The sequence below is a fragment of the Paramisgurnus dabryanus genome, chromosome 15 (assembly GCF_030506205.2).
Source record: "Paramisgurnus dabryanus chromosome 15, PD_genome_1.1, whole genome shotgun sequence".
NCBI lineage: Eukaryota > Metazoa > Chordata > Actinopteri > Cypriniformes > Cobitidae > Paramisgurnus > Paramisgurnus dabryanus.
This window is the reverse complement of record NC_133351.1, coordinates 20,513,375-20,540,795: the sequence shown is the minus strand read 5'-3', so window position 1 is coordinate 20,540,795 and position 27,421 is coordinate 20,513,375. Positions and strand designations below refer to the sequence as shown.

At 36.1% G+C, this 27,421-nt stretch overlaps 4 protein-coding genes across 4 annotated transcripts in view; 2 read left to right on the top strand and 2 right to left on the bottom strand.

Moving 5' to 3' along the window:
- arhgef49 (Rho guanine nucleotide exchange factor 49) overlaps positions 1-247 on the bottom strand; it is a 30,149-nt gene extending 29,902 nt beyond the window's left edge. The window contains exon 1 of the mRNA XM_065251484.2: positions 43-247. The gene's annotated coding sequence lies outside the window, so the exon portion shown is untranslated. The remainder of the gene's footprint in view (positions 1-42) is intronic.
- Positions 248-8,004: 7,757 nt separating this feature from the next.
- Positions 8,005-10,847, top strand: eaf2 (ELL associated factor 2). Its single transcript, XM_065251488.1, has 6 exons — positions 8,005-8,205; positions 8,664-8,758; positions 8,849-8,985; positions 9,119-9,282; positions 9,514-9,741; positions 9,823-10,847. Exons 1-6 carry the CDS (start codon positions 8,103-8,105, stop codon positions 9,870-9,872), a joined length of 777 nt encoding a protein of 258 aa, XP_065107560.1. The 5' UTR covers positions 8,005-8,102; the 3' UTR covers positions 9,873-10,847.
- Positions 10,848-11,156: 309 nt separating this feature from the next.
- cyp27a3 (cytochrome P450 family 27 subfamily A member 3) lies at positions 11,157-19,495 on the top strand. The gene is made up of 9 exons (XM_065292645.2): positions 11,157-11,681; positions 13,034-13,224; positions 13,567-13,766; positions 15,166-15,363; positions 15,743-15,906; positions 16,087-16,253; positions 16,364-16,445; positions 16,681-16,884; positions 18,186-19,495. The coding sequence occupies exons 1-9, from the start codon at positions 11,460-11,462 to the stop codon at positions 18,306-18,308; spliced, it is 1,551 nt and encodes a 516-aa protein (XP_065148717.2). The 5' UTR covers positions 11,157-11,459; the 3' UTR covers positions 18,309-19,495.
- Positions 19,496-19,820: 325 nt separating this feature from the next.
- On the bottom strand, positions 19,821-26,419 carry rnd3b (Rho family GTPase 3b). Its single transcript, XM_065292646.2, has 5 exons — positions 26,014-26,419; positions 25,764-25,851; positions 21,849-21,958; positions 21,137-21,265; positions 19,821-20,874 (listed from the first exon to the last, which is right to left on the bottom strand). Exons 1-5 carry the CDS (start codon positions 26,143-26,145, stop codon positions 20,629-20,631), a joined length of 705 nt encoding a protein of 234 aa, XP_065148718.2. The 5' UTR covers positions 26,146-26,419; the 3' UTR covers positions 19,821-20,628.
- Between the last annotated feature and the right edge of the window lie 1,002 nt (positions 26,420-27,421).

Sequence of the window (27,421 nt, the reverse complement as noted above, 5' to 3'; positions counted from 1 at the left end):
TCCAAGCCATTTCCATATAATTTCCATGTAAAGTTCTCGTACCTTATTCGAATGAAAGAAATCCAGGTAAGAGACGAGAGGCAGAAGCGTGTCAGTAAGACGGCAGAGGTCTATCCAGTCTGATGTGATGGCAGCGTGTGAGCTCCTTTAGCTCTCTCGGCTATTGTTACAGGCATCAGCTCCTCACTGAGCATGCTCCAAACATAGATCCATTCACTGTTGGCATGGGAACCACTCAAGCACAGACCTCACTAAAGGACCTCCCAGATATGCACTCTCTTTCCTCCACCTGTCCTCTCAAGGGGGTTTTCCTTGTTTTTGTGTCTGTAACCCTGTGAACCAAAGCAAAGTTAAACAGATGACAATAAATTGGCACCCAGCTCGTAAATTTTGAAACGGAGCTAAAATGGGAAGCTGGGGCGGTCTAACATCCTTTCACAGTCATTGTCTTTAATCTCTTAAATTAATTGGAATGCTATTTTTGTTTAATCCAACTCATAGACAGTGATGTAACAATGACTAAAATTAGTTACACAACACATTCAAAATCTCAGCTATAAAAAACACAGATAATATCCTTAATAATTCACAACAGAAATGAACCACTGTCTCTAATGGATCGCAGTATGGAATTCTGCAGCATTCCCCAGAATTCCCAAGAGGACTTTCAGAGGATATTGACTGTACGGTGTAATTACAGTATGTTGCGTTCGGTGGATGCTGCCGGGCCATATGGAGAAAGAGCCTTTACTGACATGAGCTGAGCCTGTCAGAGCTCCTTAGTCTGCTGTAACCTCAGCCATTGAATCTTTTAGGCTCGGGATAGGAAAACAAGAGGGATTTCCTCTTTGCTTCTGCTGTTAGTCAGTGATCCACTGGGATAAAACACAGGAGGTTGTTGGCCGATGCATTTACAGCATCTGATACCAAGCACTCAGGAGGGACTCAATTTACTATAAGCTTTTGTTTCAAGGGTTCTAGGCTTACACAATCCAAGGCTCTGAGAAATCTCAAAGGTCAACAATAAGAACTTTTTTTACACAGATTAGTACCCTGTAATAAATATACAATCAATTCAACCTAATCTTTTAAGTTTTGAATTGTAATAAGTAATCATAACTTATAAAACATGATGAAATACTTGAACTTAATTTGTTAAAGGAAGGGTCCGTGATCTCTGAAGCCAATGTTGATATTTGAAATCATCTAAACAAACAGGCCCCTACCCCAATAGAATCTGGACCTTTTTTTGATAGACCCGCCCCAAACATACGCAACCCAGGCAACGATGTCAGTTAGTAGATACGCACCTTACTGCTGATTGGCAACAAGAGTGTTTTGATCATGCACTCCGCCTTTAAGTGAAAGTAACATCAAAATATGTTTTGAGAATAAAATGGTAAAAAAATTATCCCTAGCTGTCACTGTATGTCAGTGGCACAATATGTCCCCAGGGCTACAGACTAACTTTTTTCACTAGAAGCACAGTGGCCCCCAACTGAAAATTTTAGGGGCTCAACCAGAAAATTTAGGGGCACACACCCTGAATCAACATGCTAACCAAATATTCACATTTCTACTTATTTACACTGTATTACTAATAAATACATTGATAGATGCAGAAAGTACAATGTGCTGTTTCAAATTCAGTGTCACATCACAAAAAAAGGTTAAATTTACGGGTCGCACATGTGCGACTGGATGTAAAATTCAGTGGCACACTCTCAAATTTTGGTGGCAAAATGCCCCCATTTGGTGGCAGTCTGGAGCCCTGGTCCCATCTAGATACAGATTTGTATACATTTGGTACCAAAGTGTACCTTTTATGCAATATTATGCAATATTTGGTACCAATATGTACCCCTGGGGAACTATTAAATACTCTTAAGGTACAGAAGTATACTTTTTAAAACCTTTAAAGTGAAACCTACGGACAATTTTTTAAGATGCATTTAACATTTATAGCAGACCCAGTTGCAGAAGGATCAAAACCTCATGTCCCTGTGGTTCACTTGTGGTTGGTTTAATACACTACACTACACCCAGTAAATGTTTAATGCATTAGCTTGAAAGCTTCTCCAGAGGGCTGTATTTATATTGTCTATTTATGAATAGCACCATACAGTGCTCATAAAAACAATGCGATAAATGACAACTCACAAATGAAATATTGACTGTAGGACTTCATAGTACTCCGAACAATTTTACAGTATAACAAACATCTATTTACAGTAACTGACAAGTAAACAAAATGGATCAAATGCCTTGTTTTTTGATTCAAGGTTTATATACAAACCATCAGATTAATGGGCCTCAGGGCCTAGAGAATGTGTCATGCTGGTGGCCATGATACTAAAGACGGTGAACGGCCACAAGACCGTGGCCGTCACTCTGCCCAAAGACTCTGCCATTCCTAATTTATGAGGGCTCTACCACAGCCTCAATAATTCATATACACAGCTCACACAGTGATCACTGAAGCAAGGACTGCCTTTCATACAACATCACAAAAACTAATAAATGAGCCTAGTTTTATTTCAGAGAGGTTCGCCTCCATCACAACACTATTTTTGTGCCGCAAGAACTATATTTAGGACCTCATGTGAATCAGCATGATGCGGATGAAATGTAGCCCATCATGTGTGTGGCTTGTCATTTCAAAATATGTGTTTTTAGCGCGTCATGTAAACTTATGTGCATCATGTGTGATGTCAAAATACGACCCTGCTGCAGATACTTCGAAAGGGTTTATGATAAAAGAGACATGTCATGTTTGCTTAATCTAAAGAGTTTAGTGTCTTGTCAGTATTTCGTAATAGTGAGCTATTATCATAAACCCTTTCGACGCGTGTGCACCAGGCACGTATTTTGACAAGATGCATGCATATGGTTCACATGATGCAACAAACACATATTTTGATATGAAGAGCAACACACGACACTCCGAATACATATTTTAAATCGTGCCCCTTTAGAAGAGAAGTCATCCACCGCCACTGGTGTACAGTAGGAAAATGCTCCATAATCTATATTTGGCACCATTAGATGCCATTGTGGGTACAATTGATTGTTCCATAAACTCAGTGTTCACAAAACACACCGACACAAATACAGACAAAGCCCCCCCTGTTGAAAACACACTGACACATATACTGGATTCCAGTATGTCCATCAACTAAACAAAGACACTGTTTTGTATGGGATGTGCATAATGTATCAGATGTGTGTCACCTCTAGGCTATTCTGCTCTTGTATGCAGTGCTATGCTTATATAGATGCATATATTACTGAGGTAGTCACCGATTCTGGCATCACTGAGCCAGGGATACAGGCTGGGAACTGTGCCACATTCCTAAAACAAGTCATGAGTGAAGACTGCAAACGTGTACAGTTGGATTGTTTTGTCATTAGTGCATAGAACCATGTCTGTCTACACTCCCTTGATATTAACTCATCTGTTTGATTAAAATAAAGCTGCAATCTCTCCTATAAATACAAATGAACCCAACAGCCAATAGACTTTGTGTTCAGGGTGTGGATGGAAAGTTTGATTAGTCCACTTATGAGTAACAGCTTAAAGGCATGCAATGTTAGTGCTTATATAACCATAACTAACCTATATTTTCACTTAGTCAGATTCATACAGGTCTGACTGTTGGTTAACAAGTCTCTCATTAAATACTGATGAGGTAGAAATAAAGTCAAACTAAATAATTCTTTAAAATCATATTTGTTCACATGATCAAGAAAGTTTCTTGTCGAAACACATCGACTTTAGTTAAATAAACTTTAACTTTAGTTAAATACATAAAACTTTGTTGATGTAACAACCACCCAGAACACCATGATAACCACATACCAACTCTATATGGCAATTGCATAGCACCTATAACATCTTAGCATTGCAGCAGTGTATTAAGCAACTGAAAATGGTAAGTGTTATCTAGTTAACCAACACAATTCAATAATTCTCACAGCAATTAATAACTATTTAAAGCAACACTATGTAGTTTTTTTACCTTTAAATAATGTCTCTAAAATTATTTCAGTGATAGAACAACTTTTAACTGGACAAATTGTACTGTTACTGCAACCCAAGCAGCCTCCTAGCTGCTACAAGCACACTCTGAAAGTGGCGGTGGAGGGTAGGAAACACAGCCCGGCCCCTCCCCCTGCCTGCAAAAGAGTGTCTGATACCAGGCACTGTTGCGCTTTTCAACCACATGGGGGAGCTGTAAGTCATTTTTACATTAAAACTACATAGTGTTGCTTTAACAAGGCGTCTATTTCATGTGAATTTACATGTTTTGATAGTGGCGTTTGGTAAAGAAGTAGCTTAGAGTTTCATTCTTGCTTTTATTATATGTTTATATATTATTTTTGAGTTAACACTATTATAAGATAATGGGGGGGGGGGGGTTGCCGGACAGGGATTAGTTTAAGCCAGGACTAGGCCTTAGTTTAATTAGGAAATAACAAACATGTCTTACTAGTGCATTATGAGGGAAAAATATTGTATTTTAAAATATGTCAGTGCAAGTTGTTTTCAGTTTGGACAGCTCTTATATTTATTTTAGTCTAGGACTAGTCTAATCCCTGTCCGGTAAATCGCCCCAAAATCCTGTACAAATAAGAAAACATATGTAAACAGCACGTTGGTCTGCACACAAAACTCATCAATGCTTTCCTTGCATACTATTTCTGTATGCAGTAAACAATGATTTTCAATCCTAATATATTGAGATAATTAAATTACATTTTTGCCTTGAAGATGACATAAAAAAAATAATACCTTTCAATTTTGTTATTTATATATGTGCATTTATACATTTTGTTTGTAGATTTGAAGCTACGTTTCAAGCTCTTAGCTGTTAATAATGTCATGGTTAACAGTCATTCATCACAAAAATGGCTCGATCAGAATGGCCCTTATCTTAATTTCACTGTACAATGTCATGTTTGTGAGCAAAACAAAGAGTGAATTAGGTCAGGTGTTAATATTCAAAATCAACCTTATGTAAAACAGGAGTAAGAGCTCATTGGCAACAATATTTGCACAACAGAAGGGGTCTTAACACCGTAAGTCCCTTTCAACACATATTACGCACCGGCACTATTATGATGTAGAATATTGAGTGCATTTGCTGCTGGACGCAATGGAGATGAGGGCCGGGATGGTTTTGAGACCAACAATGTGGCCATTTTATCCTCAGGAAATTATTTTTTCCACCAACCTTTATGTAGCAAGGACACAAAATTGCATATTGCCAGCTCATTGATGGCTTTAGTTTATTCAAAACACACAGGAAGAAAAACACATCCTTGATCCAAGAGATCTATGTGCTATTGAAAACCAATAACAAAACACTAGCACTTGTCTAAAGGAAGTGCAGTGCATCAGAATAAGTGAGACATATGTACCTACACAGACAGCTGTTTCTGCCTCTGGCCAGCAGTCTAGGGACGGATGTTAGGGCAAAATTAAGTTTCCCCAACCCTAATCTCACTCTATGAGCTCTATAAGTCTATAAGCTTTGTCCTTTACTTTGTGTGGATATTATTGAATTAATCAGTGATTCAACACAGTTGCACAACAAAACAATCCTTAAAAGAGGAATGCAGCAAATGGGCGATAACATCTGCAATGTATATTTTTGGATTCTGTGATGTGAAATATAAGCCACAATCTAATTATGCTGCAAAACAACTGGGACTTCATGGTCAGTGGTCTCTTTGAAATGAGAGAGCTCTAGTCTGGAACAGTTTGCCTGGAGGGCCAGTCCTGCCTTGATGGACACAGAGATGCACAGCTCTTACCTTACTACTGTACACTAGAGCTCTAGCTGCTGTGCACACACCTATCTATCTATAATGGAACAACGCAATTTGAATACCTCTATGTACTCCATATCCTAGACTTTGTTGATACTATAGTTTGGAATCAATGGCGTCACTTACTACTTATTACATTATTCAAATAAGGGAAAAAATTTGAATATCTCTGTAACTTCATGTACTCCATTCTAAACTATATTTAAAAACTGCCATGATTTTGTTGGTCTTTGCTTTTTTTTGTGTTTTCTTTGTTTCTATTTCGTAAAGCTGCTTTGGAGCAATGAACAATTGTGAAAAGCGCTATATAAATAAAATGAATACGTCTAGTCGTGAAACTGTTTTAGTAATATTTCTGATCGTTCTGTTCCTCAAGATAAAACAACATTCCTCATATCAAGGACAAGGTCAGGCTGATGTTGTTCTTCCTGCAGACCTTTCTAAAAAAAAAATTGTGTAACCTTATAGTCAGGTAGTTTCAATTCTAATAATTGTAATATTATTAATAATATCATTTAGATCAGGGGTTCTCAAAGTTTACATTCAAAGGTCCAAATCTGAATTCTCATCATTTTCATAGGTCCGGAAAAACTTTATGTAAATTATTTCTTTATATAACAAATCAAAACAAATAGTTTGGAAAAAACATAAGTGTATTTTGCATTTAAAGTAAAACAATTTTTTTTTAAACATAAACACAAGAAATATGCCAAAAGTAACCAGGTGCAAAATACAGAGCAACCTAATTAGAGAAATGGCACAGTTTGTTCTCCATCAGATGCATAAACCATGGCAAAAAAAGTGTGGTTGGTATGCAGAGACACAGACCAATATTAGGGGTGCACCTATAAATTGGCTGATGATGCTTGCTATGTTTCTCAATGTATTACGGTGAAATGCCGCTACATCCAAAAGCCAGGGGGCGCTCTCGTGCAGAAACTTAATATGCGCTGCAGACGAAGAACAAGACACACGCAGCTTCAGGAAATGTCTTAAGGATATATTTATATTGCTGTTCTTCAAACCTTTTCAGGTATTTTCATGATAATAAAGAATATGTATAAAGATTATGTTTGACTAGTGTTGCTTTTTCAAATGCATGTTTTAAACGACTCAAACGAGCAGTGATTTTAGATTGATAAGGACTTAATGATCAAAAGCCGTAGTACATGAAGTAGCTGTGCATAATATCTGGGTGTGATGGCTACAGCGTCACACAGGAAATTTTTTAATAACTCGTTTTATTTTCGGACCAGGAATACTCTTAAATCTAAAAAGAAAAAAAACTAAACGAATGGTTTACAAGTTTAATATGCATTTCTAAAGTAGCAAATGCACACATTTAATCAATCACATAGAAATGAATGCACTTAATATGAATAATTAAGTAATATGAAGTGGACGGGGGTCCGGATCAAGTTCCCGTCGGGTCCGGATCCGGACCGGAGTCCGGACTTTGAGAACCCCTGATTTAGATTAAACAAATAACAGTTAGTAGATGTTCAGCTTGCCTAATAAAACATTTTAGAGTGTACAGATCAAATTTAAAAACACACCTACAGTATTTTAAGAGATGACACTTGCTACTTATTTGTCACATTGAGACAAAAAACTAAAGTGCTTTAATCACAACTAAGTATTTGATCCCTAACCATTTACTGTTCTCTAGCCAAAAATCATTTGTGGATGTGCTCTCTCTTTATTTTAAATATAAAAATTAGGCCTTGTCCTGAACTAAATAGCGTTAAAAGGTGTAAGATATATTTTTATATAACTTTTTGTAACAGGACCTGTAGAGATTAATTTAACTATTTTACCTGCACTGCACAGAAACATTACCTCCAGGTTTCTCTCTCTCTCTCTCTCTTTCCATTTCCTACCTCAAGATCTCTTTCATATGCAGTAATTGTAGAAGCTGGTATATAAAGATATATGACTGTGGTTCAAAATAGCAGCACATCCTACAGAACGCGCAATGTGACAAATGCAAACGTTTTCTTTACCCGTAAGTTTATTTCCTAAACACTAGAGGGCAACCGAGTAGCTGAGTAAATTATCACTTCCGTTAGCCTGTTATTGACAGACAGTTTTTTCAGCCAATTGGAGGAAAAAGAAGGTCCAGTGAGGCGTGACCAATTGCACAACGCAGCCAATGACATTGTAGGATGCGCACGCAACGGGTCCAGAAGTGAGGTGCCTATTTCTGCCGTAGATGGTATCGAAGTAGAAAGTTGTAAACTGGTAACATATGGTACAAAATTGTGATTATAATGAATGGAACAGCATATTCAAACTTTGACAATCAAGAACACGTTCTCAAACTAGGCGAAACTTTTGAGAAACAACCAAAAAGTGCATTCCACACGGTACGATGTAAGTGGATTTTTTTTAACATTCATATATGTACGCTTGATTATTTGTTTAAGTACCACGATACAGATCATATTAAAACAAAAAACCGTTAACAACGTTGATATTGAAATTGTAAGTTGCTTTCTAACAATTTCAACAGGCATAAAAGAAGGCAGCTACGTGTTCTTCCCATTCGCTGGCGAGATTAGCTTTGTTACGTTGACTGAAAATAAAAAAATATGTTTGTTTATAATTGGTTATGCATTCTAAACTATCTCCCTTTCCTCTTACTTCGCCCACAAACAAAATATATTATGTAAATTGAAGAACTATTTAAATTAAGAACTATTAATTTATAAGGATTTCCCCAATTGCATACGAACCCCTCTGTTGGTTAGCGCTGGTACTACACCACAAATGTTGTATGTCAGCATTGGGACACACGATCAATATAAAATATATTTTCTTTCTGATAATAGATGATTTTAAACCAGCCTCCATAGACACTTCATGTGAGGGGGACTTGGAAGTGGGAAAAGGAGAGCAAGTTACAATCACACTTCCAAACTTGGAGGTAAGCTTACTAACCATAAACATTTCCGCATGCAGTTCTGGTTATTAAACTAAATATTAACATTTTCTACCATCTTTTTCAAATTTACAGGGATCCACAGCTCCTGTTACAGTATTTAAAGGGTCCAAAAGACCTTATATGAAAGAATGTATTCTCATTGTTAACCATGACACAGGAGAGTACCGTCTGGAGAAACTCAGCAGTAACATCGCGGTAAAAAAGACCAGGTTGGTAGCTAAAGCGACACTTGTGGTTATACCTCAATAATCACAGTAAATTCAATTGTCAATGTGAACAATAAGCAGTTTGATTAATCATGCTTAAGCTAAGTAAGTAAATAGTCTCATATTGTTTTCTCAGGGCTGAGGGAAGCAGTAAGATTCAGTCACGCCTGGAGCAGCAAACAAGCCGGCTTAGTCAGCAGATGAAGTCCGGCAGTGGAAACAAGGTTCCATCCAGCACCAAAAGTTCTCCTCCCAAAGAGAAAATGTCTCCATCATCGCCAATGGATGATATTGAGCGAGGTAACATGTAGTGACAAAAACTAAAATGAACTTGCAACTTTTAAATCAACTTTTTATAATCGGCAGCTTGATTATAGACCCCCCCCCCCCCCCAGTTTTTCATCCCCCTTAGTTTCCAAAGTACATTTCCAATTAGGTCTTCTTCGGAGTTTTTAATACATAAAGCTGTTTATAAATAAATAGCATTAAGCTATATATTTATGCTCACCCAGCAATTGTATGTTTTTGCAGAACTTATGGCTGAGGCACGTGTGATGGATCAGATGAGCAGTGGAGACAGCTCCTCAGATTCTCACAGTTCCTCATCATCCAGCAGCGGAGACAGCTCCAGCAGTGACTCGGAGGATGAGAGTCGTCCTCAGGCAGGTGGAGCCCCCGCCCCTCCTAACAGCACATCTGCCCTTAGCGCGCCTCAAAGCCGCACGGAGGAGAGGAGCGGGAATTTCATAAACACACTCGGTGAGTTTCGGGACACTGGATGCACTGGGTTGATCTGACACTCTTCTTCTTGTATCTAACATGCAATGTGTTATATTTCAGAAAATGATCTTCAGCTGAGTGAGTCTGGGAGTGAAAGTGATGATGACTGACCACAATGATGTTAAACAACCTCCCTGAACTGGATTAGATGCTGATAGAGGGCCAGATGTACAGTATCTGTTTGCTCATGCCTGTTTAGGACTTTGTTGTTTTATCTGAACCCAATTCCCTGTTAACTTTTCAGTTACAAATTTTAAGCAGTATTTTTTTTCTCCAGTTTCTTAATCCGTAATACTTGGAGTATGATTGGATTAAAAGATAAGGGATTTGCTGTGTTAGTAAATTAAGTATTTATTTTGTTTAGAACGATAGTGCAGGAAAAGTATTTGTTTTATAGGGATGTTCTCTTACTGCATCCTCAGAGGTTGTAGAAGTATATCTGTTTAGAAAGAGCTTATTATTTAGGAGATGGCTTTGGGTCATCTTAAACTTTTTCTTTTTTTAAGGCTTGGCATGCTCAAGCCTATATGATTCAGCAACAAAACACAGTGTCTTAAGGAGCACCGATGCATTAAATAGATCTGCGTTTCATCAAGGTGCCAAGATCAACAATCTCAGATATTTACACATTTTCGACCTGCAATACTTGAATTTGTCTCTTTTATGATTATTTAAAGATAATCATAAAAGGGTTAGTTAATATCTCATTGTTACTGGTGACAAAGGTGTATTTTAATCATCTTTTCCATTCTCATTAGTAGAGTGCTAGTATAAATCACTGGAAATGCTTAGCCATAAAAGGCGGTTTCTCACGTTTGTGTGTACCTATTTTTTTTAATCTGTGCTTGGATTCCTTCAGATGAAAACCCATACAGATAGTAGCCTATGTGTTGTGTATGTCTTACTGTACGCCTCTGGCAGGCCAAAGAGAAACATAGGATTTATGGATATTGTTAGACCAACCTTGAGCTCTAACTGCAAAATATGATGTGCCATCCTGTATATTGTATCAGGATTGACAGATTAGGTAAACATATTTGATCATTGCAACTATTTAGATCAATAAAGAGTTTTGTTTTCCAACAGTTTGGTGGTAATTGTGGATTTGTTTATACAAAGAACGATATAAGCTGACAAAACATAACAGGCAAAAAGGCTATTTGCATTTAAAAATGCTGTAATTTATGGTAGTGTTCTAAAATATTAACTATAGTGATTTATTAAACATTTGTAAATGCTGTATTGTACTTTATCATTAGCTATAAGGTAAATACTAAAGAATAGAACAATTTGTTCCTGTTGGTGCGTGCAAAATATATGAAACAAAAGATGATCACTTAGGATTGGAATTTGCCCTATGCAAGGCTGTGCGCGTGGCTCTTAGCTAATGCATGCATCATCTATCAGTGGGTTATTGATAACTTGGTTAGACATTGAAACAGCAGCTCATTTGTTTCAGTACCCGTACGAAGTGTACCATCGTAACTGTTAACTTTTGTAAAGAGAGGTTCACGTTGTACTTTGTTGCACTGGCGTCTTTCAGGCAGGCAGCGTTTGAAAGGATAGAGGGCTGTTCGGGATAATAAGCGAGTTCACTAAAGTTCATTTAAAAACAGACTGTGGTTGCCATTACGGAGAGCAGCTAACACTGTCACTGCAAACCTACTGTACATCTGCTGCTGACTACCGGATCAGATATGTTTTCAGAGTCATTACTGAGAAGAGGATTGTTTTTATGCAGAAAAGAAAACGGAGGGATAAAATGCCTGATATCGCCCTTCCTCAGCGCGCGTACACACAGTACTTTGGTAGATGGCGATAAGCAAAAAACGATGGATGATTTAGGTGGTCCTAGCTTTTTGACATCATTATACTGGCTGTTTGGAAAGGGTTATTTTCCAAAGACTCATCAAATGCAGGTAAACTAACGTTACAGTCATATTCAGCGCTTCGCTTCGGTGCTTTCAATAGCTTGATATTTGTTAAACTGTGTAACAAGCTGGTCTAAATTGTTCACTTTTTAAGCTTAAACTACCCTCTTCTTAAACCTGCTAGCTGTTTTATTCAACAGCGTGTGAACGAAATGGACCATTATGAAGTTGTAAGAGTGCGATTTTCTGTAGCGTACCACTATCGAGCGATGTTTATGAAATTCATGCTGCTTCAGCCTGGCCTTATATTTACATACAGTATTTACAGTAATGTACACATTTATTTATCAGCAGGTGTGTTCACAGCTATACAGGAGCACTGTTCTGAAAATATTCGTCATGTTCACAGGATTTGTTACAACAAAAGCCTACAGTATACAATAATAATGAAATGAAAACAATGTAAATACTATTAATCAAAATAATAACTGTTAATAACTCAAAATTATATATTTTTTGCCTTAATTGTGCAGCCCTTAAAAAAATCTATTTATATGCATTGATGCACAATACAAGAATGGTTAGATGAATGATCATGGACGGATATCCGCACATTCATCTAAAGGCATATATAGAAACAATATCCACCTTAGTATATAGACAGAATTGTATTAAATTATTTGTGTTTAAACACATTTTCTAGCAGGTGTTACAACAAACCCTCTGTTTGTTACAATTATCCCCACCTATGGGGTAAGTTGTAACGTTTTCACTCTTGTCACTTTCGGTGTAATTTTACAATAATGGTAGGTTCCACAAACAAACTTTGTTCATTGTGTGTTGATTGTGTAAAAAAAAGAGTATGATTTCTAACTATCCCACCAAATTTGGTAACTTCACAGCTTACATGCTTCGTGATTGGACACTTAATGAAGCATGTTTTGAAGTCCCCATGAAATCAAAACTAACAATTGTTTTTATTTATTAATTATTGCACTGTTTATTTTTTAACAATTTATCCGTGTCATCATTAAAAAATAAAATCGTGTGACATGTGCCCTAATAAACTGTCCTTCTGCCCTCTTCTGGCAATCATTCTCTGATGATGTCAGCTAGACGGCTTGGGAGGGAGCATCTGGTAACTCCGCCCCCTACAACTGTCAGTGAGATCCATGAATGAAAGAAATGCCTACTTTTCTATATTGTGTGTCATTCCCTTTCACTTAGAAATACATCAAAACACAGAAGTTAAGTCGATATGGTCTTCCGGCATAGAGGGACACTTAACTGCTTAACACTACTGTAATACAATCCCTCCTACTAGTTATCAGGGGGTAATGTTTTCTTGCTATCTATGTGCACTGTTTATTTAACTATACTGAAATTTGTAATGATTACAGATAGAGCACAGCAAAATCTATGGTCCCCTTTGGAAGTCCAAATATGGACCACTTGTTGTTGTTAATGTGGCCCGTGCAGAGCTCATAGAAGAGGTTCTGAGGCAGGAGGGTCGCTTTCCCATTCGTACAGACATGCCCCACTGGAGAGGCTATCGACAACTTCGAAGTCATGCTTATGGACCACTAACAGAGTAAGTTACAGAGACTGATTCATCTGGAAAGAAAATATCTACTAACTGATAATAGTGTTTCAGAGCAGTTTGAAATTCACTTGTTCAAATTTTGCATGCATACTTTAAGTTGGAAAACTGGTTTGTTTGTATAGTTTTGTCTCTGTTAAACTTAAAGACCTCCACACCTAAAAAAAATTTCTTATGGCAACCCTTTAGGCATTCATGTTCTGAATTGATTTATTATTTAATCTCTGAAAACTGCCTTTTCAAGACAAATGATCACACAAGAAAATCCTTTTTATAATGCTGTTAAAATGACAGTGTTTATGTTTCTAATTTATTTGTTGTTTGGTACAACAGGATGGGAGCAGAATGGCAGAAAATCAGAAGTGTACTGAACCCTCGCATGCTGAAGCCCAAACATGTGTCCTCCTACACTAATGCCATTAATGAGGTGGTGAGCGACTTTATTGAGAAGCTGGCTTGGCTTAGAAAAACAAAAGGAGATGGTGTCATGGTGCATGACCTGGCAGGAGAATTGTACAAGTTCGCCTTCGAAGGTAAAATGTATTGGGCAACTTCACAGAAATTAACGTATAGGTTTATTTTTAATGAATTGTTGATTTGCAGAAGTATTGATGATACACCAGAAATGTTAAACCAGACTTTTACCTTGAGGTTCAAGATAATACCTGATGTTCTATCAAGATTAGCTATTATCAAGATTAGTTGTGCAATATTTGTGTCACAAAGTCAAACTAATTCTCATGAAATTGTGCACTCATTTATTTAGGTACTTACAATGTGTATCAATGATTTTATAAATCAAGGACAAAAGGTCAATGCCAAACATGCTAGATAACAAAACAGTTCTTGTAATCCCATAAAGTGTTTGCCCTTGAAATGCTGATTTTCTGCACTTTGTTAAACATCTTAGTAGCTTGTAATAGCTTTCACACAGCTGTTGTTGTAATTGTTAAAACAAGCTACTTTAGGTCAAAGAGTACAGGTTTACCCAAAAATTAAATGTAATGTTACGGGGTCCACGACGTTCAAGTCCAAAAAAAGTCTGTCCATCCTTCACAAAATAAATCCAAACGGCTCCACGATGATAAACAAAGGTCTTCTGAGGGCAATCCGCGCGGTGTTGTTGTAGAAATATCCATATTTCAACTTTATTAACGTAAATAAATACCTTCCGGTAGCGCCGCCATCTTAGACTCCTCTGTATTCAGGAGAGAGTATTAGCGTAGTGTACGCACTTTTCTTAGTGACGTATGACAAATTCGGAGGGCGGGGGCACAGAGCAGCAGCAGAGTAGCCTCCGTAGGCCGCGTAAGCTCTCATCCTGAATGCGGACGCGACTAAGATGGCGGCGCTACCGGAAGGTAGTTATTTTAGTTTATAAAGTTTACAATATGGATATTTCTACAACAACACAGCGGGGATTACCCTCAGAAGACCTTTGTTTATCATCCTGGAGCCGTTTGGATTAATTTTGTGAATAATGGACGCACTTTTTTTGGACTTGAAGGTCGTGGACCCCGTAACATTACATTTAATCAACTGAAAGATCTAAAACATTTTCTAAAATATCCGAAAATGTGTTTGTCTGAAAAACGATGGACATATGCAACTCGGACAGCTTGGGGGTGAGTAAATCATGGGTTTAATATTATTTTTGGCCGAACTATCCCTTTAAAACCTGTATCACTTGTTTCAATACTTATTTATAGCAGAATGGCTAAACCACTCTCTTGCATATAATTAAAAACTGAACAGAGATGAAGACTGTGAAGCTTTCTTACACAAGTGTATTGTATATATAAAGTTATATTACAATATTAAATGAATTTAACTTATATTAACCCCTTTAATTTTTTTTTTTTGGTAGAAGTAACATGGTGGTAAATTAATGTATCCATCACACTAATTATGTTTTTGTCATTCTTTTATAAGGGATTTCCTCAGTGTTGTTTGAGACTCGATTGGGTTGTCTGAATGAGGAAGTTCCTGAGGAAACAGAGAAGTTTATCTTCTCTGTGGGAGAAATGTTTCGTCTTTCTCCTATCGTAGTCCTTTTTCCCAAATCTTTCTGGCCCTATTTGCCTTTCTGGAAACGTTTTGTGGCAGTGTGGGATCATTTGTTCAAAGTTGGTGAGTCTGAACGTGCTTGATAATATTTGGTTGTTCTCATATGGACAGTATTTTTGGGCTTGAAGTCAAGTGAGTTCAGCCCACGAACAACTAGCACAATCTTACACATTGCACTCCATACATATGAAAAGCTCAGATGCAAAACCCTTAAAGTGTGTATTCTTGTAAATGAGGATATGACGCAAAAGTATTTGATGAACATATAATACATGCCAAGAGCATTCTGTTAATATCATTTTATCACAGAGTTTAGAGTCTGAGATCTTCATATGTTCCATATACAGTAGCGTATATGCAAAGATGCATTGAAGTTATGTGTCTGATGTTTTATACACATTTACACTTGCTTAGAAAAGTTTGTGGGGTTTCTTTTGCACAGGGGAAGAACTGGTGCAGAAGAAGATGAAAGAGATTCAGGAAAGGGTGAAAGAAGGAAAGCCTGTGGAGGGAGTATATCTTACACATCTGCTGGTCGGCGAGCAGATGTCTGTCACCGAGATTTTGGGAAGCATCACAGAGCTTCTGTTGGCTGGAGTTGACACAGTAAACAATTTCACTCTTAACAATAGATTTTATTTGGTTTAAAAAGTTTCTGCATGTTTAATATTTAGCATTTTACTAAATAATCATCAGAAATGTGCAATTTAATGTGCACAAACTTCAGAATAAAGTTAGATGCATGAAAATGTTTGCACCCTTCTAACAAATCTCCCATGTTACTAGACATCAAACACTATTTCCTGGGCACTGTATCACTTGGCACAAGAGCCAGAGATCCAGCAGAGGTTGCATGAGGAGGTGCTCAGCATCTGCCCTGGTGACACGGTGCCCAGCAGTGATGACATCAACAGGATGCCTTTGCTAAAGGCCATCGTAAGAGAGACTCTTCGGTACAGCATCTGTTTCTCTTGTGTACTGTGATATTCAGAGCCAGATAAGCTAACACAACAGTGTTATGAAAGCCTGATAAAGTAATCTGCATGTGTGCTTATGTTCTCAGTATGTATCCAGTGGTGCCAGGTAACGCTCGTGTCGTTGCTGAAAATGAAATAGTGGTGGGCGGCCATCTCTTCCCTAAAAATGTAAGCTGAAGTATAAACTGCTGTTTTTTATACCTTTGAATACTGAGACTGTATTGTTCATCAAACCAGAGCAAAAAAATGACATCTGTGTGTATTCTTAACACTTAATCCTACTGACATAATGTTTTTAAAGCTCATCAAAATTGTTAAAGGGGTCATTCCATGAAAATCTGAGACCTAAAAGTTTTTATTTTTATTCCACAATGTTCCCCATCCGTATATTTTCTCTTTCTAGACTTTATTCCACCTCTGCCACTTTGCGGTGTCCTACGATGAGAAGGTGTTTCCCGATCCTTATGCCTTCCAACCACAGCGATGGATTCGGGGACAGAAGCAGTCAAACCAACACCCATTTGGTTCTGTGCCATTTGGCTTTGGCATCCGTGCCTGTCTGGGCCGGAGGGTGGCTGAACTAGAGATGCATCTCCTCTTATCACAGGTAGGAATGCTGTCAGCATTTTTGTCAGCACAACTATTGTCATACTATGAGCCATTACATTACGAGCAGAACTGGCAACCAAACAATGGCACAGGAACAGTTGTGGGATGTTAACTTGCCTTTGTAGTGAGTACATATTAAAAGTGGTGCATGAATAGCCAAACGACAAATCGACATCCAGCTACGTGTCATCTGAAGCTCATGCCAGAGGGGAGTAGAGACATTCACCCATTATTCACAGCGAACGCAGGGCCACAGTGTGACAAATCAACTGCAGCTACAACAGTGGCGACCAGTGTCACAGCACACAGTTTATTGCAACCTTCTGCGGATGGGCCTGCATAGCCGATGACGCAGCCAGGTCCCTATGCTAACTGCAAGACATCACCAAGAATGCATGAAATAGGCCCAAGATCAATGTGATTGGGCTGTGGATGGTTGGAAGAAAGTGGCCTCGTCTGAACACTTGTGGTGCATCATCACATTGATGGTTGAGTGCAGTTGGACCTGCTGTTGACACTATGGTACCGGATACCCCAGGAAACCTATCGCCACCTTGTCAAATCAATATTTTCACCTCATGGCTGATGTTTTGCAGGCTAAAGCAGGTCCTACAGGAAATTAGGCAGGCGGTCATAATGTAATGGCTCATCGGTTTATCTACTAATATTAATGTATATATTTTCAGATTTATAGTACGTTTCTATTGCTGTTCTTGTTTTTACGGATAAGCAAGAAACTCATTTCTACTGTCAGTCATTTCTCAGGATTTGAGACATTGCCTATAGTATATATTGTTTTATATATCAGTCCTTTGCAATGGTTAGCATTTCAGTGGCTTGACATACATAAATAGGTGTCTAACATAATTGTATTTAACCAAAAACGTGCAACAATGCTTGCTTAGGGAAGCATTTAATGAATTTGGAACCTATTTTTGTCCATTCTGCTAATAAAGTGAGTTAACCTTAGATTTTAAACAGAATATTGACTAGTCTGCAGTCCTTCACCTTTGGTCTAACCAGACCTCTCCTGCTATAAGAGATAATTCTTCTTGTCAATGAGTAACTTATATGCTTTAGGAATGTGTTTTTGAATGCGTATGATAAAAAAAAAGTAAACTAATTTTAGTAAAATGTCAAATGTGCAGATATATATGTGTAGACTTTCAGTTAATATGAACTGCATGTATGATCATTACATAATAATTATATATTAGAATAAGTACATAGTTGTTTAAATTGTTTTATATTGTGTGTGGGTTTCAGTTAGGTCCAAATATGTATTTTTGACTTTTACAGTTAATTAAAAAATATGAGGTGCTCCCAGACCCTGCAGGAAAGATTGTGAAACCGATCACCCGAACTGTGTTGGTCCCCGCCACATCTATTGACCTTCAATTTATTGACAGACAACAAAAGTAACCAGTCAAAGTAAATGTATCTGTATAGATAAATGTGCTAACAGATATTATTGTTCTTTACACACAGCCTATGATAAATAATGTTTAAAATGATAAACTGCAATACTTAGCTCTGTTTACAGGGGGGCTTTTACTAAATCACATGGGTTTACTTGTCCATGACAAACTATTGTGACATAATTATTTTGTTGTTTGTGATAAATTATGACTTGTTTTAGCTGTAAATGTAATATAATTTTTACATTGCATTGTATAAATTGTTTTGTTTTACAAAGATGCATTAGCCCATGTAATAGTCAGACATAGGTTTTTAAATCGTGTACAGATCTTTTTGTGAATGCAAATAATATTTTTTAAACATGATTTGTTTATTTTTAGAGAAAACTATATGGTGATTTAATATAAACTAATATCTAATATTCTTCGCATCCTATAAAAATTATTTTTATTAACTGGGCACATGTTTTAACACCTATCCTAAAAGGCGAGTGCACGATTTCTGAAAAAGACTTTGGAAAAGGGAGACCGGTCAAGTACCAAAACGATATTGTTGCCTGAGTTGTTTATATGTGGGGCAGGTCAATCAAAAGAAGGTTCAGATTCTTTTGGGGTAGGGTCGTGTTTGTTTAGGTGATTTCAAATGTCAACATTGGCTTTCAGAGATCATGGACCCTGCCTTTAATTTGCAAGAAATACAGTGTGCAATAAGAAAGGATTTTTTACTGATGCCCCCATGTGGCAAAGAATGAAAAATGCTATCAAAACTATGCCTTGTGAATTTTTAGATATATTTCCATGCATATATAATTAGAAAAATGTTTACAAGTTGCTTATATATATATATATATATATATATATATATATATATATATATATATATATATATATATATATAAATATATATATATATATGAATTATAATGCTGATTACACATCTATATAAGCCTTAGTTGTGGGTTTATATTCGGAAATATTACAACATTGTATAAAAAACATAACACTAGCCATAACCATGTGAGTATAACTGCCAAGTTTATCATAACATGCTGTCATGCATATATTAGATGTACTGTATGTAATTAATATTTGAAGATGTGTATATGCATTACATTTATATCTATAGATGGACAATTGTAGATTACTGCAAATGGAATTGACCATTAAATATTAATAGTTTTGTGTACCGTACTTGAACACCTTTCAGTTTTTCCCCATTTCTAATAAAGTACTTGTTTACTTCAAATATTCTGTTAAATCTATTTTAAGTTACACATTACATACAGCACCACCAGAGAATGATATACATTCACAGAACATAGATATAGCTCTCAAATCTGCAATTTAACATATCTGCATTTAACTCGCTTAATTGTGCTAGCAGCACAAATGTAATGGGTTAAATCCCAGGAAAGAAACAGGATAAAATTGATGAAACATTTATCTTATGCACTACCATAAATAAATGTTTTACATTTTATTTATTTAGACTTTAAAGAATAATATTTCATACATATCAGTTTCTTTGGCCAGGTATATGGTTCATTTATTGACTCATATTACATATACAAAACTTTACATACAACAAATATTTGTTACATTATTTGACACATTTTGGTGAAGTGGGGTCAAACAAGGCCTGAGAATACCAGAACTGACGGAGTGTTGATCCAAGTTAATAACATCCATAAATATGTGGCAGCAAAACATTGACATTACTAAATTCAGAGGAAATAAGCAGTATATACAGCTCTGTAAAAAAAAATAAGAGACCACTTCAAGATTTCAGTTTTACTGAATTTACTATATAGAGGTATGCGTTAAAGTAAGACTTTTGTTTCATTCACAAGTTTATATTAATTTCTAAACAGCACAATACTAATGTTTTTACAAGTATTTATGGAATAGTTAAAAAATGAACATTTGATGGAATAACCCTGATTTTTAATTACATTTTTCATCTAACGTTACCCATTATGCTCTCAGTCTTTTACATTTCTGTTAGGTGACTTTATGTCACTCCTGATGTTTGTTTTAATTGAAATTCAATACGGATGTGGAGTGGTCTCTTAATTTTTCCCAGAGCTGTATATATGAAACTTTGCATTCATGTTTGTTCCGCGTCATGTTTTAACAATGGCTAAAGGTGTGCTGAGATGCTAAGAAAAAGTATATTTAAGCAGAGCAGAATAGACCCCAGGATCATTAGAGATGAATATTTATTCTAGTAATGAAGTGCAATATAGCCCCCTTCAGTTATGGTCCAAAATCCTGATAATACAATACATGCAGACCGAATGTCCTCAGATCCTTGGCTTCTGAAATCACATGACTGTGCAGGATTTTGTCTTGGTCTTGTGTATACATGATGGCGAGTCCAGTTCACGCCTGTTAGGTACACGTGAGGTCTTCTTGGTGGCTCTGGTGGACTTGATACGTTTGGCGTTCTTGCTGGTTTTACTGATGCAAGCCAGTGTGGCTATGTGAAAAATGTCCCTCACACTGTTGTCAGACTGCTGTGCTGAGCATTCAATGTAAGGGGCCGAGATCTGCTTGGCCATATTTGAACCCTACAAAAGACAAGCAAGACCAAAGCATGAAATACTTTGTAATCATATTATTATTAAATCATACAATCTTTTGAACATATTGTACATATACATTTACGCAAGAGACTTACTGAGCATTTCCAAAGTATACATTTTCTCAGTATGTGTGTTTCCTGAGATCAAACCCACAATCTTTTGTACTTCTAATGCAATGCTCTACCACATTAGCTACAGGAACACTTTATCATTGATTTTATTTGCTTTAAATTCTCTAAAATCGCACCTGGTCATAAGTTAAAGGTAAGTCATTGGATAGCTGCACGAACGTGGCCAGGTCTGTGCGCAGGTCTGACTTGCATCCAACCAACAGTATTTTTGTATTGGGACAGAACTCCTCGATTTCTCCTTTCCACTGAAAGATTATAAAACATGGTGTTAGACTGATGACCAACACAAGTTGTGGTACAATAATCATCAAGTGACATACTGCTGCTCATGTACTTATACATTATTAAAATACTTTATAGTTTACTAAAAATGGTCAGACCCTTCACATTAAAGCTAAAGTAAAAATACAACCAGCAAATCTCTTGTGATTGCTGTGGGATGAAATCCTTAAATGGCCCCTGGTGACATTAAAGTATTTTTCCCAGACCACCTCTGAGATTACAGTCTGTGGGAGCTCCCAAAAACGGATTGGTAACTCTTCCCCTTTCAATACCTCAGCGAGGCTACAAGGCATCCTGTCACACAAAGGCTCAGTGATTCTGAGACTTAAATGTAACTTAAATGTAAACAAGATCTTACTGGTTGTCATTCTCGCCTTCTTGTGATCAAAGCTCACCCACACATTCCCTCTCTCATTGTGTACCGCTCTCAGATGTCTGGACTTTTGTTCTCTTCAGCACAAAGGCAAGACTTGTAAGAATATCGGTGCTACTTTCCAACCGAGTCCTAACAATTTATAACTGTTACCTGTAAATGTAACGACTTACCTTTCTCATAACATTCTCCAGAGTATCTGGTCGACTGATGTCAAAACAAATGAGAACCGCATCAGCATCCGGATAAGAGAGGGGACGCACGTTGTCATAATAAGGAGATCCTGCAATAAACACCATATACATTAATACATGATTAATTATCATTTTAAACATAAAAATAGAACAAAAGGTCACACTTTATATCAGGTGTCGATAACTATGTATTTACATAAGAAAAAAATTCTACAGTGTATCGATTGTTTACATATGTGTTGTTACATTTTACTTATATTTAAAGTATCTGCATGTAATAACACTTTTAATGCGACCTCTCACAGTAAACCCTCCCAGTCAGAACATTATGTATGTGGACAATAAGTAAAATGCATTAAATGCTTTTTCTCTTAGGTACACAACAGCAGTTAAAGACACATAAACTAAACAAAAACTGCCAAAAAAGTGTAACTACAGTAGATCACTAAATGCTGTACACTGTAAAGAAAAATCAGTAGAAATGACAATGTTATTGCAACTGGGTTGCCGGTAATTTACCGTAGATTTAAATTTATGTTATTTACTAGCAAGAGTTTGTTCAAAGTTTAATAAAATTTAAATATTAACAAGTCTTTATCTTTACAGAATAAAACTATACAATAACAGCCTCATGCAAAGCATTCTGGGAACCAAAAATCATCATCAACCTTTTTCTGTTTTTTGCTTCAGATTTTGTTTCCCAGAATGTTTTGCTTGATGCTGTTTTTTTGGTTTTACTCTGTAAAGACAAAGACTTGTAAATGTTTAATGTTCATTTAACTTTGAACAAAATGTTGCCAGTAAAAAACATCAATTTAAATCTACGGTAAATTACCGGCAACCCAGCTGCAATTTCTACGGATTTTTTTTACAGTGTAGGCCTTTTTAAGCAAACTTTCTTTAAAATCTATAACAATGCTTTCACATAAAGTTTAAGAGGGAACCGAGGAAAGTATTTATCTTACTAACATATTTATTTAACACCAAACAGGAGATACTAAGCCTCACAAACTATTTTAAAGTATTTTAACTACACACCCTTCATCCTGGTGGACCTTTTACCAATGCAGAGAATGTGACCATTCCATTAACAAAGGGTTGTGGAAATTTGTATCCAGTTGTAAATAATAATTACAGTAAATGAACAAAGTATGGTGTGGTTTTGTGAAGCAACTCTTTGTATTCAAAGAGGGAAGATGCATAAAAACAGACTGTTATTAATCAGGTGACATTTAAGTGATAGCAAAGGAATAAATTTGGCAATGATGTTTATTACAGGTAAGTGACCGATTGAGTGTCCCTCTGAATGTGAAGACAGCACATGTACACATGATTCAGCTCAGTAAATTAGGTTGCAGTGCTATTCTGGGATGTAAGGGTTGAATCTGCTCTAGAAAGTTTGTAGGGCTTGAAATGAGTTCAAACCTTGGATCATTAGATATCATTACTGAAATATTCAAAGGTCTCATTTTAATTAAGCCTGTTTAATGCTTTTGATGAATTTCACTGGTTGCTCACAACAGAGATGATGTTGAATAAAATGTTCACTGAAAGCCAATAAATGTTAATAAATAAAATTATAAAATATATATAAACAACACAATCTCATGGCAATTCGTATATGTTTTTCAAGGTAGCTAATTCATATTAATTCATACAATGATTCATTTTATACAATTCACATCGTACAAATTCGTACACATTAGACAACTCGTGAAATGTATACGAATTCCCGTGAGATCAGGTTGTATAAAACCTGCTTAAAATGTTATGTGTATTACATACTGTATTTTACACTCATCTTGTAGTATATTTGTTAGCTCATATAGTATTACTGTAACATGAACTAACAATGTACTTCTACAGCATTCATGCTAATTGAAGCATTTACTAATACATTTTAAAAACGTCTAAATGTTAATATGCACAATGAACTAACATGAAAACTGTATTGGGATTCACTTACATTGACGAAGATTAATAAATGCTGTAAAATATTGTTCTTGTTAGTTCATAAAACACAAAAGTGGTGTGCACATCACATAAGCCCAAATTGGGGCCAGGTGCAGGACAAGTAGATATTAGGGATGGGCATTCAATTAAATTTTTTTAGTCGATCGTCGGGAGAATTAACGATCGACTATCGATTAATCATTAATATTTTTATCATAAAAAATAATTATTTAACTTTTATAATTCAAAAATGTTGAATACAAAAATACAGCGCGTTTTCCTCCATGAGACCTTTATTACAAGATCAACTTGTGGCAAACAGTTAAACTACATTTAGTTAGACAAACGAAAGATATATGCGCTTGAATATGCGGTGCTCTAAAGCAGCGGAACCTGCAGCTGCGAGCCGCATTCTTAAACAGAGACTTCATTTGTTTCAAAAAATCATGACCTCTTCATGATTATTTTTTTAAAATCAAAATGGAAGGTCACAGATAACGGAGTATGGTGTCAAATATTGCACCCTGGTGGTAAAATGTTGAATTTCTGCCACACAGTGAAATTCATTTAACTGCTTCAAGACACATGCTATGCTAGGCAATGCAACCTGCATTAGATAAAAAAAAGTATTCGATTAATCAATAACAAATTAACGTCATCGACTAAATTCTTAACGATCAATTATCGATCGTCGATTAATCATGCCCATCCCTAGTAGATATACAATCAAATAATGCAAAGTAAAGTCCGCACACTGAAAGGTACTTCTCCAAACAAGTGTTTATTTTAAAGGCAACGTTTCGACCCTCAGGTCTTCATCATGGTCGAAAGTACGTTGCCTTTAAAATAAACACTTGTTTGGAGCAGTACCTTTCAGTGTGCGGACTTCACTTTGCATTATTTAATTTTCTTGTTAGTTGCTGTCAGCTAATTCATTTACTAATGTTAACAAATACAATTGTAAAGTGTTACCTCATAAAGCATATCACTACCACTAACATGTAGTTTGGTTAAGAATAAAAATTGTTACCTAACAGTTATAATATTCATCCATGAGTCATTCTAGATGTGTGGGAAACAGATTCTGTGCTGTCTTGGGCAATCCATCATTTCAGCTAGAAAGGTTTAGGTCAAAACAATAGTGGTCCACAGGAATATGCTCTGTTTTCACCAGCGTTGATCATATTTATGATTTTTAATAATGAATTGCATTATCACTGTAAACATATCAATCTTATCTCAAAGGAATCTTACACTCCTCTCTTCCCTCTTACTAATGTGCCAAAATACACAAAACATAGACTAAAACTTAAAGCACCACATTACAATATCTATAAAGGCCAGTAGTGAATAAAGATAACAACTACACTCCACAAACTAAAATGTTTTAAAAATAAATACAACAACTTGTACCACTTGAGCTGTATTCAGCCCATGGTTATAAGGTTAGAGACCACATATGTACATACACTGAGATAAAATGTTTGGATTAAAATTGCAGCATATATCAATAACATTTTAAGCAAGAAAATAACAATTTAGTAATTTTTATAGGACAAATTTGTTATATAGCCTACCAAAATGTGTGCACTACATGCCACATGGTCTTCAAAAGGGTAACAAATGGAGTAATGTAGGTACAATACCCACATTGTAGTATAATAGTATTTACTATAGTAAACTGTACAATTCTAATACTGATTTTAAACAACATTACTATAGTAAATATTAAAGTATATTACAGTATTCACTACAGTTGATATTTACTAGTCATTTAAAAGTGTACTAATTATTATAATTTACTACACTTTTTAGGTTATAATTTACAATAAACTTAAGTGGTTTGAATGTATTAGCGAAGCCAAAGACCAATTTTCAGCTACCGTTTGACAATGAAGATTTAACTAAACTAACTAAACTAAAAATCAAGGTTTTTCTCACCTGATGTATCCCAAAGGCTGAGCTCAACTCTCAGCGTGTCGATTTCAAAACTTGCCGTGTAGTTTTCAAACACAGTGGGAACATAGTTCTGTCGAAAAAAATCTAACTTTTATTTTTGATTTTATTTTGAACACATTTTAACTCAAACGTTTGGTATTGCATACAAGAATATTAGCCAAAGAGCGCCTTTAGGACAAACGACTGAGAGACAGCATTCGTAAATGCCAAACATTGCTTGTTTTCAACAAACCTCTGGAAATGAATCCTTTGCAAAGACACTTAACAAGGACGTCTTCCCACACCGAGTGTCCCCAACCACAACTATTTTACATTTCAGATCGTGAGGATGATCCATTACAGACGATTTCAACCTCATCTTCATCCTGTGCAGTTAAACAACAACCGAAGAATTTGTGAGAAATTAGACTGTATATCCATGATGGTAGCTCAAAGAGTCGATCTAAAAGTGCTTCAAGTTATCAATGGAGGTCCTCCAGATACAGATAATCTGTCTGCTATGATCGAAGACTGTCAAGAACTCTTAAACTTCCATTGGCATGCAGCGCATCCTCTTTAATAAAAGCCCCAGATCGTTTCACTCAAAGTCTGTAACCTCCACATAGCCTACTTGTGTGATGAGCGCAGCTCAACGCCGCCCATCGCACCCGAGCTCAGATTCCAGTGAGCGAGTGCGCGCGGCGCGCTCCTTCACTCACATATGATAAACGCAGCTGAATCTATAAAGTCTGAATTAAAACAGATATTATTGAAGACATATCTTAACACTACATATCTAAAAAAAATGGGTTTACTTACATGAAACGTAAACATTAAAGTACATTAGGGCAGGCTATATAAGTAATTAAGAGAGCGTGAACTACTTTGTAATGTTTGTAATTGGTGGTTTCTCCAACAAATTGGGGTTAGAATTTTTTTTTTTCTAAAACGTAGGAAAATTTTTAACAGAGAAATGTTGGCTTTCTTGTTTCTAATTAAATAATTCACTCAAATTGTTACAATATGTGTTGCTTGTATTTGTATCTGTTTGTGTACATAAAAAACAGGGACATAAAATATGAATAAAATCTTATTTGTTATCTCCTACGAATAAAAAAACCTGTTTTGAATGTTTTCTTCTTTTTATTCTTGTTGGATTACTAATTCAATTAATTTCTTTAAATCAATGCACCGATATGACATTAAAGTCATTAAAGTTACTTCTAAGTTCTAATTCAGCTGATTTCATAGCATTGTAAATGTGAAACAGAAGGAATAATGCAAAAGAAGTAATCAGATTACTATACTTTTATATTTTGGTGCTTGGATTAAGTTACTTAATGCTTTTTTATGAAGTAATTAATAACTTTAATGGAATACATAAAGTATCTTAAAAAGTACAGATAAGCACGAGATAATATGTACTAGAACATGTCAGAAATGTCCTAGCTGTCACTGGGACAGTAGTATCCTTTGAAAAGTACCAAAGCTATGTTCATATTAGTACCTCAGCTTGGGACCATATTTTGACTATTTTTTCTGACAGTGCAGGGACTGAAGAGTATGAGTACTATGATGTAATTTTTTAACTATTTATTAATAGTCACATGTTAATTTTTTGTAACAGTATGATTTTTAACTTGAATAGCATTAATCACAAA